At 50.2% G+C, this 10440-nt stretch overlaps 1 protein-coding gene across 1 annotated transcript in view; it reads right to left on the reverse strand.

Moving 5' to 3' along the window:
* TMLHE (trimethyllysine hydroxylase, epsilon) overlaps positions 1–6095 on the reverse strand; it is a 9134-nt gene extending 3039 nt beyond the window's left edge. Inside the window, exons 1-4 of the mRNA XM_009069845.1 lie at positions 5915–6095; positions 4490–4666; positions 3458–3737; positions 2247–2366 (exon numbers count right to left, since the gene is read on the reverse strand). Coding sequence (XP_009068093.1) covers positions 2247–2366; positions 3458–3737; positions 4490–4666; positions 5915–6095 — 758 coding nt within the window. The remainder of the gene's footprint in view (positions 1–2246; positions 2367–3457; positions 3738–4489; positions 4667–5914) is intronic.
* Between the last annotated feature and the right edge of the window lie 4345 nt (positions 6096–10440).

Below are 10440 nucleotides of genomic sequence, written 5' to 3' on the forward strand. Positions count from 1 at the left end.
CAGCAAGTGATGTGGCAGAACCTGGAGCCCCACCCTCACCCCACAGCAGCTTCAGGATGATTTTAGAGTCAGTCCAGGAGCACTGGAGCAAAGGACACACTGTGCCTCAGGGGCAACCACCTCCTGGGGCAGCTCGAGGCCCTGGGAAAGCCTCCTTGAGGGCAGGCTCTAGTACCAGAGCAGTGAGAACTAGTGCAGCTTCACCACAGCCTGTAGAATTTCTATCCTCTACCCTTTAGATGGGGGTTAGAAACATCAGAAAGTCTGGTTTTTCCTACCCAACTGTGATTTTGCTGAATTCCAAGCATTAATAGTCAGTCCTGCTTATTCAGCCCATGCTATCACCTTGGTTGGTGGCAGGTAAGAATATACCTACCTGAAGGGAATCCTTCCAAATGGAAAAGAAAGGCATAAAAATACCTCTGGATTGTGGCACTGAGCAGTTCAATCAAAGCTGTTCCATAGGCTGAAGTTCTGATCACTAATTACTGCTTTTATTTGGTTTTGAGGAAGATTTTGTGAGCTCCCAAAACAAGTCAGCCAAGAAGGTAGATCACAAAAGCACATGGGTCCTTCATGGGAACAGGGAAGCCAACCAGATCTGGCTGGAAATGTGGGCCAGGACCTATGCTTTAGGCATACACTTCCAGATCCACAGGGCACAATGAAATCCATTTATTTTGCTCCTCAGACTTAGCTGCTCCAGAACAAACAGTACCCTGCAAAGCTGGGGGCAGTGCCCAGCCAGGACACACCCAGGCAACTCTACCTTTTCTGCTCTGAAATCTGTGTGCAGCCAAGGATCTCACTTCATCTCCTCTGTTCCTACAACTAGGACCACAGCCCTTTCTCATGAGGATGTTTAGCAAGTTCACAGCCTCATTTGGAACAAGCTAATCCTGTCCTGGGGCAGGAGATGTGGGCTGGATGGCTTCTCCTTGTATCCCTAGTTCCATAATGGACCACAGTGCTTCCACCCATTCTTCCACAGGCCATTTCCTCATGAATCTCCTCTTGGTTCAGATGAAAGAAGACCAAACAAAAACACCCCAGAAAGCTAGAAAGTGAGCCTAAGTCATAGAATAATGGAATCCCAGAACGATCTGTTTTGAAAGAAACCTTAAAGCTCATCCTGTTCCAACTCTCTGCCATAGACAGGGACACTTTCCACTAGCCTAGGTTGCTACCAAGTGCTTTCCAAAGCCCAGAGAGGTATGAACTGGGAAGTACTGGGTAAACCTGGTTTCTGAGTACCCTTAGGGCTGCACCATTGCCAGAACACAAACCACAGCCTGGCTGACCTGAGGCACAGGGGCTGCACGAGCAGAGTCACTACTCACAGCTCAGGAGGGCACAGTCACTGCAGGCTGTGCCAAGGGAGTTGCTCTCTTTTCCCAGAGGATACAGCTGTTCTCTCCACTTTCCCAGAGAATACAGTTAACAGAGCTCAGCCAGAAAAGAGACAGGATTAAGTCAAAGCAAACTCCTGCAGTAGCTGCCAAGGGGCTCTGGCTGCACGAGCAGTAGGGCTTTGCCATATGTGCCCAAAAGAAATAAAATCAATGGCTCATTTCCATGAGTTTGGAAGCTGTGTGGCACTAGGAGACTGAGGAGGGAGGGTTCAGAAAAGACTGTCTGAGAAGCTTCAGGGTAGCTCCAAAATGTTACAGCTCTGAGCCCTCTGTATAACAACAAAGCCTTGAACCCCAGCAATCCTCAGCAGCAGCTCTCCAACAGCCAACTTCTTCCCTGCCTGCATCCTGGAAGATCTAGGAGTTCCAAGCACAGGAAGAGTGATCCACAGGCACAGTCCACAGGGATCACATAAGGGCATGCAGTGATAGGCCAAGGGGGAATGGCCTTAAACTGAAGGAGGGCAGGGATGGATGGGATACTGGGAAGAAATTCTTCCCTGTGAGGCACTGGCACAGGTTGCCCAGAGAAGCTGTGACTGTCCTATCTCTAGAACTGTTCAAGACCAGGTTGGATGGGGCTTGGAGCAACCTGGTCTAGTGGAAGGTGTCCCTGCCCATGGCAGGCATGGGGTGGGATGAGGTTCAAGGTTCCTTCCAATGCAAACCATTCTGGGATTCTATGATCAGACAGGCCCCAGAATTGCTGTGTGACTAGCAGGGCCATCAGTAGTTCTGCAGATAAGAAAACTCATGCTGGTAGGAATGGCATCGATGTGACTCGCTCCTGCCTCCTGCATCATGTGCCCGGGAAGCGGCAGCAGCACTACATACCCACAGGGCTCCTGGAAGTAGGTTGTGTCCGTGTGCCGATCCAGGGCCAGCTTGGTGTAGGCTGTGTCTCCCCGGGAGAAGTCAGAGGTGAAGTACCACATCCTGCCATAAATGGTCTCTCTGGAAAAGAGGCAGGCAGTTACCATGGAAAACTGTGAGATCAGCTAAGGGATAGGACAGATCCTCTCCTGCATTCCCCTCCATCCCATGTTCAGAGTAAATTAAAGCGGAACAACTTAACAAAACTGACATTGTCAGGGATGGTGCTTCTAATCCTTCCTCTAGTATTCAATTCTTCTCTTTCCTCCCTAGAAAGCCAGTGGTGATAAGCCTTGCTTCTCCTCCACAAATACAGATCTTTCCACACCAAACATCATCTCCAGTCAAACCATGGAGGTGATATGAGAGGCTGCCCTAGTGCAGCCAGCCCCACACAAGGTTATCCAATAGTCCTATTTCTTCTTCCCAGGATCCTGTGTTTTCACCCACTTCATCCCTACAAACATGCATGGGACAGAAGGGATGGCAGACAAGGACAAATAGCACTCAGGCTACAGGAGGAGGGTACCTGGAGACAGGAGTTGGCTGGATATTCCCTGGAGTGCCTCATTTCTATTTGAAGTGACTGTTCATTAAAAGAAATCCTTCCTTTTCCAATGGCCCAAGGTAAGTCAAACTGTTTCTGCAGCTTGGATAGAATTCCAAACTCAACCCCCAGCCTGCCAAGCTGGTGGTGCTTTACATAAACCCAGCAGAAACATTTCTCACTGGTTCTAGTAGTGAGAGCTATGACTGCTTTTTGGCGTCCCTGGCTCCCAGGGCTGGTCTTGGATCTCGCTGGCTCCCAGGGCCAGGCTGCCCTCCTGACCCCTCAAGTCATAACAGGAAATGTCTCTCCTTGCAAAGCTCTGCTCTTCCCAGACTGCTGCTTCCTTCCATCACTCCACTCTGTGCACTCCCACTATCACAAAAGTCATTGCATGTTCCCAGGGCAGCTCCATAACCTGGTGATTCCCAGCTGTCCCATAAAACAGGGCAGATCCCACAATGGGATCCTCCATCCCAGGTCAAGTGGAGCAGCCAGAGGTTGTGGAGGACCCAGAGCTTTTGTCTGCAAACTAGGCCATACTGCACAATATACAGGATAAGGAGGCAGCACCTTTCCAAACAAAAGGAAAACAGTTTACCCTTCCCAGGACAGCCCCAGGCACCTGATGATGCTGATCCTTTCGGCCAAGATTTCTGTGTCCTCTTTGGTGGGAGTGACATTCTCCACAAAAGCAATCCCGTACAACAAGAAGTTCTGCAGGAATTCCTTCAGCCCCTCATCTGTCTCCAGGAAGCTCTGGCAGTCAACAGATGGCACCTGGGCTTGCCGGTAGATCTCTGCATTCCAGAGGATCCGCGGGTGCATGACCTGCTGCTTCTGCCCCTCGTAGCTGTTCTTCACCAGCCACTCCAGCCCGTACCGTGTCACATGCCCGTCCGGCCCTGGGACAGGGGACAAGGGCCACAGTCACCAGCATGGCACTGAACAGCCTGACATCATGGCACCTGTCAGCCTAGGACAGTCCTCCCCTCTCCATTTGTCTGGAGACAGGCTCTTTGCACCCTGATGCCACTCAGAATATTATCTGTAAGGCCAAGAATCCTGAAAGTGTTGCCATTGCTGCCACAACTCTAAATTCAGGGTGGCTGCAACTCTCTCCAAAAATTCAGGGCAGCTGTAGCTCCCTAATTTGGGGCTGTTTCCTCCTCAGTGGTTTTGGTTTCTGTTGCCAGGATTCCAAAGAGAAGTAAAGCTCTGGAGCCAAGCCTATGAATAAAGGTAAGCTCCACCAGAAGGAATAATACAGGTAGGAAACCAAGGAGAAAGGACAGAAAACAGGCATTCTGCTCAGGGATGACACCAGCTCAAACAGGACAGGGTAAGGAAAAGAGAACCAACCATGCCCTGACCCATTTGTTCACTACCTACATTGCTGCTGTGTTCAATCAAAGCTAGGAAACACCTGGACATTGCAGACACACATTCCTGCCCAAAAGGGCTGGTGGGTAGGAAAACCAGACACAGTTTAAGGCTGAGGTGTGTTTACAGTATGAACAGTGTTTAAAACCAGCTCAAAATCTTCCCATCCAGCCACAGATTTTGGGACAAGGCTGTCCTCTCCCAGAAAAGCTGAGTGGGATCCACTGACAAGGCTCCCTCCAAAGCATGAAGGGCACAGGTGTTCTGTACTCACAGGTGAGGAAGAGTGTGGTCCCATCCACACGGACAGCCTGGGGCCTGATGGCCAGGTCCACGCTGGCTGTGTCCAGGCTGCGCTGGTTGGTCTTGGTGTTGTAGCAGGAGGCTGAGCGGCAGTGGTCCCGCAGCCACACGAAGTCTAAGCGCATCAACGTGTTCCCATACGTGAGCTCTGCAAAGGACAGGATCAAAGGATGCTTTGGGGGAACAAGGAGAAAAATGAAGTCAAGAACTGAAGCCCAGAGCCCACAAGTTATGACCTCACTCACAGGGGATTCAGAGGCACCTCGACTTAAATTGTCACATGAGGAGGCCAGGTAGAAAATCTTACTGCAGGCCTGGCTATCAGTGATCTCAGCAGTTTCCCTTCCTACCAGGTCTACAGGAGATCTCACAGAATAATCCCCGAAGGGTTTGGATGAAAGAGACCTTAAAGCTCATCTCGTTCCACACCCTGCCATGGGTAGGGACACCTTCCACTAGATCAGGTTGCTCCAAGCCCCATCCAACCTGACCTTGAACACTTCCAGGAATGGTGACTCCACCACTGCCCTGGGCAACCTGTGCCAGCGCCTTACCAGGAAGAATTTCTTTCCAATATCCAATCTAACCCTGCCCACTGGCAGTGGGAAGCCATTAAATTGCAACATCCCATCCTGCAGTGGGAAGGCACATGGCTAGTACATGCTGGTCCCAGACCTCCCCTGATCATCTCATCAAGTAGTAAATTCAGAGCTGCACATCAGAGTTGTAGACCCTCAGCACAGGAGTGCAGGTAATGGTCAACTAAAAAAAAATGAAAAAATCAGTAAACCTCCTTCTTGATCTATTCAGGAACAGCTCAGGAATACTTGAAGCCCTTCAGAAGTGGGTCAGAGCCAGCACAGGTGACAGGAGAGCCCTTCCTGCTCTAGTTCCACAGCTTTGAAATTCAGGTATCCGAGGGCACTTTGCAGCAGGAAAACAGTATCCTTTCTTGGGGCCAGTGTAAAGTGCGGAGCAATTCCCTTTGCTTGCAAGTGACTCGGAGTAACAAGGTCCAACCCAGGACAACCTGCACAATGCAGGCAGAAGAGCTGGGCACACAACAGAGCAGCCCCTCTGCCTTCCAGGCAGGGCCTGAGCACGGCACAGCACACAATGCCTGACAGGGCAAGGCTCAGATGCAGTTTCTGATCAAGAATCCTTGGATTTGATTTCTGATTTAGCACTGCCTTGCTTAGCAGAAATGACTTGCTGTCAGCAGACAAGCCTGCTCCATCCTGCCTTTGGGAATTCCCGAAGGGAACATGAGACAGACTTCAGTGTGCATCCCTTTCATGCAGACCATTTCAGAGAGAAAAAATACATCACTCCCACTCTCACACCTCTCTCCAGGCAGCCTCAGAGAGAGGTACATCCCCACCCCCAACACACCTACCTAGATGGTCCCTGTGCAACTGCCAGGCACACCTGAGGGACTCTGGGGCTGTGTGGTGCCCATGTGCTGCAGCAGCCAGGATGGTCCTTGTGCCACGGGACAGCCACAGTGAGCGATGTCCGGAGGTCCCACGCTGCCAGCTCAGCCCCCTGAGCAGCCATGCCAGCCTCCAGCACCACATCCTGGGGAGCCAGGAGAGACAGAGGGGAGGGAACAAGGTGACTTGGCTGTACTACTGTGCCACAAAGCCCAGCAGAACACAGCCCTGAGGCTGTGGCACAGCCCTGAGACACAAAGGAGATTCTGGAATCCTGTAAGGGTGCTGAGTCACTGGCACAGGTTGCCTAGAGCAGATGTGGCTGCCCCATCCCTGGCAGTGTTCCAGGCCAGGTTGAATGGGGCTTGGAGTAATTTGGGCTAGTGGCAGGTGTCCCTGCCCATGGCAGGGGGTGGAAGCAGATGAGCTTTAAGGTCCCTCCCAACCCAAACAATTCCATGATTCTACAATTTATCAGTCAAAGCCATTCCAGGAGAGACAGCTGTGTTCCACACTCTTATGCAAAATAGTGGCAAAGTCTCATCTCTGCAGGTCTGGTCCTTCCCTCCAGCATTCCCAGTTTGAATTTACCATTCCTGGCTGGAACTGCAGTGATCAGGGAAGCAAAGTGACCTTGGTTAGAGAAGCAGTAACAGAGGAATCCAGTAATTAGGTCAGTTCTAGAAAAAGCAGGCAAAACACTGAGGAGGAGGAAGATCTCTGCTGCTGGTGAAGGACACAGCTGGCATGGAGGAGAAACCTCCGTGGTTAATTTTAGGATAGAGATTAGAAGATTTGGAACAACTCTTCAACGCAAAGAGCAAGGGCAAAAGCTGACAAGTTTTAAGAGCTGAAGCCTCAGTGGAAAAGCCCTGTTGTGTTTATTCATTTCTGGGGGCCAGGTCTGACCCAGCAGGGTTGTAACAGTACTTTGAAGTGCACAGAAATGTGGTATCTCCAGATAAGACACAGGCTCCCAAAGCACTTCTTATCCTAGACTTGTGATTTTCCTTCATTCTCTTATCTGGAGAATCCAGGCACGAGGGCTCTGGCTGTCCAACCTGCTTCTCCACTGCAGACATCTCAGAAGTTGAGGATAACAACAAAATCCCCAGAGGTGCCACATTCCAAGACAAGAACTTGTTAAGCAGGAAAAAACCAAACACCAGACATCTCCAGGGGAAAAAAAAAAAGTGGGAATGCTTTTCTAAGAGAAGGTGGTTTGAGTTGAAGACATACACTTCAGGCATAAAGCTGTATGAGGTTCCTGGACACAGCCAGCACAGTCAGCACTGACAGTTCTGGCTCTGCACAGAGGCCTCGGCTCAGAACAGTCTGAGTTCTTCATTCCTGACTTCTGCAGCTGCTAAAATGCTGCTCAGTGCTCAGCAGGTTGAGGAAATAGGGCTTTCCTGGCAGTCATGGAATAGCAGAGGTTGGAAAAGCCCTCCAAGACCATCAAGTACAACTGTTCCCCCAGCGCTGACAAAGCCACCACTAACCATGTCCACAAGTGCCACATCCTCAAGGCTGTTAAATTCCTCCACAAATGGTGACTCTACCACTGCCCTGGACAGCCTGTACCAGGGCTGGACAGGCCTTTCCATGAAGGAATTTTCCTTAATATCCAACCTAAGCCTCTTGTTTAGGCTGTCCTCTCCCAGCAAAGGTGCTTCCTCTTGTCCTGTTGCTTGTTCCCTGGGAGCAAAGCCAGACCTCCACCTGGCTACAACCTCCTTTTCCAAGATATCCATTCCCCATTCCCTCTCTCCAGCTTTGAAAATCCATTACAGAAAAGGAATGGGCCCAATTTGACATGCAAACTTTGTAACCAAGTGAAGAAACTCTACAGGCACAGAACCCCAGGTGATGCCCCTGAGGTTTATTGGTTTTAAAGCTTAACAAAATGATTTAACTCCCCAACCCAGTGACTCACAGAGGTTCAGACTGTTCTTTGAGAAAGACTTGCAGGAGGGAAACTCTGTCCAGTTTGTCTTTTGATTATCCAGGACATCCACCATCCCAATGTGGGTGGGAAACAGAATCATGTTTGCACATGCCTCATACCTCCTCAGGCAGTACCCAAAACTTTCAGGAAAAGCTCATCCACAAACCCATTTGGCCTGTGCCTGGGACAGCTCCAGCTGTGGTTCTGTCTTTCCACACACACTCTTTTTCTCTCATCCTCTCCCAATATCAAAACTGAGCAGGGAAAAACACAGGTGATTGCAGTGACCTGGATATTTAATCTAATCAGTGAGACCTCTTGCTGCTCTTGCTGGAGGAAAATACCACAGGCAGCTCACGGAGAGCCTTAAATTCAATTTGTCCGATAGATACTAAACTAAGAGGAGTTAAACCCCCAAAATCTGTACGATTAGAGAGGACTTACATTTTTTGTTTGATTAATCAGAGCTAACAGCTCTCTCCTGGCTGGAATGAACTATGTGAACAGCAAACTCTTCTTGGTTCTCCTGCTATCTCACCTTTGTGCTTCATGTTGTCCAGACCCTGCACAGCTCACCTGGGAAGCAGTGAGATGAAGGAATCCCAGACAAAATTTCCCTCAGAATTCCAAAAGAAAAGGTAGGAGGGAGAAGATAGTAAACTATCTCATGTGCCAACACAAGTGGACTTTGAGAAGGGTGAGATGACCCTTCACGAGATGAGTTCAGTCTATCCCTCTGCCAGCACAACACAAACTCTGCACAGATGTGGTTGCAGGTGAACATGGATGTTGTCAGAGGTGAGCATCTTCTGTATGGCTCATCCTCTCCATGAGTCCCCACGTGGTGGGTGACACAGAATCTCACAGGGTGAAGAGCAGCAACAGAGCTGGAGGGCAAAGTAGAAAACTAAAATCTATTGTGGCTTGAGGAATTCCCATCAGCCTTTGGAAGAAAGGGCAGGGGATGGTGTGAAAGGAGAAGGAAGGAAGGGTGGGCTTCAGGGGGCACTTGCCCTCTGGCCCTGCAGTTTGTCTTACATAAAACATTTGAAGGAACCCAAACTGGTTTTAAGCTCTTTGAGAAAAAGCCACAAATCCCATTGTGAGTAAAGAAAATGGTGAAAAAACAAGTAACCAGATAATTTCACCAATGAGAACATCTATGGAAAGAGAAACACCATGAATTTGGAGTCTTTCACCAGCTTTTCGCCAAAACCTTCCACGCACAGGGTGACCTTGGGGTACTGCCCCTGTTCTGCTGTGCCCAGACCTGCTCCAGCACATCCAGCCTGTTTGCCAAACTCCTCCAGAAACAAGGGGTGAGTTTTCCATGAAAAACTTCCCACTCACACAGGTGTTTTCACCTCTAGAAGCACCAGCTAGAGACAGAGGTTGTGATCCATAAGAAAGAGGGAAATCTCAGTAGCATAACAGCCTCACACTTCACTAAGAGAGGGAAGAGGAAAGGTTTTCTAGCAGCCTGAGAAACACTGTCTGCAAATCCCAGCCAGGACACAGGTCTTGCTGCCCTCCTGGCTCCATAGGGCTCCTTCAACCTGGCATTTACTGCTCCAAAGAAAGGAACACGGTGGGGTGGGGGTGGGATGTGGGGAGGAATTCTGCAAAGGCTGAGCTGTCTTGAGGGCTGTGCCAGGGCCAGAGGAGCAGAGTGCACTGCTCCAGGGGACAAATCAGGTCCCCAGGGATGGCAGGAACCTCTTGGACAGAACACAGGCAGAGTTAAGGGTTTAACAGCCCAAGCTGACCCTGTTAATTACAATTAATTACCACAGAGACAAAAGGCAGATTGGCTGTTTTCTCCTCCTGCCCCCACCCTGCAGACAACTCCATTAGATCTCAGCTGTCAGGATCCAGATTCCCCTTCCAGCCCTTCCCCACATGGGATTTCAATTAGATTAAGGAGCTAATAAAGACATCCCATGCACTGCCAGCTCCACAGCTACTTCATTTTCCTGGAAGTAACGGGAAATATCTGTTCACCCCCTGCTTCACACCAACCACCTGACTCCAGGCCCCATTCCCAGAACCTTATTCCAGCCTCCTGGATGCATCTATCCCAAGCAAAGCCTTTCTAGGCTGCACAGAAACAAGCTCTAAATCTTTTTTTTTTTATTCCAGCAAAGCAGTGAGTTCTCATGGAATAAAGCCCAGAGGCAGAGTTATGGGAATAAATTCCTATTGCTAAATCACTCAGCAGCCCTAAGTCTTGCCCGGGCATGGAGGGGCCAGGCAGCTCTCCCGGACAGGGAGGGCTTGTGTTTTTCCAGGGAATGAGGGAAAACAGCTCTGCTCACGAGCTGCAGGCTTTCATTCCCGTACTGATGGGTTGAATCCGTGTCTGGACCTCGGGTCTGCTGTTACCTGGGTCCCTGTGAGTGCGGGCTTGAGCTGCGGGAAAAGAGGGAGCGAGGCTCCGGCCAGGCTTGGGATGCTGAGTGATCACAGAAAGGCGCTGCTGAGGGGAATTCCAGAGGGTTCCCGCTGGGGGGAACTCCCGAGGGTCTCCACTGCTGCTCCCGG

This window comes from Acanthisitta chloris, unplaced genomic scaffold, assembly GCF_000695815.1.
Source record: "Acanthisitta chloris isolate BGI_N310 unplaced genomic scaffold, ASM69581v1 scaffold38092, whole genome shotgun sequence".
Taxonomy (NCBI): Eukaryota; Metazoa; Chordata; class Aves; order Passeriformes; family Acanthisittidae; genus Acanthisitta; species Acanthisitta chloris.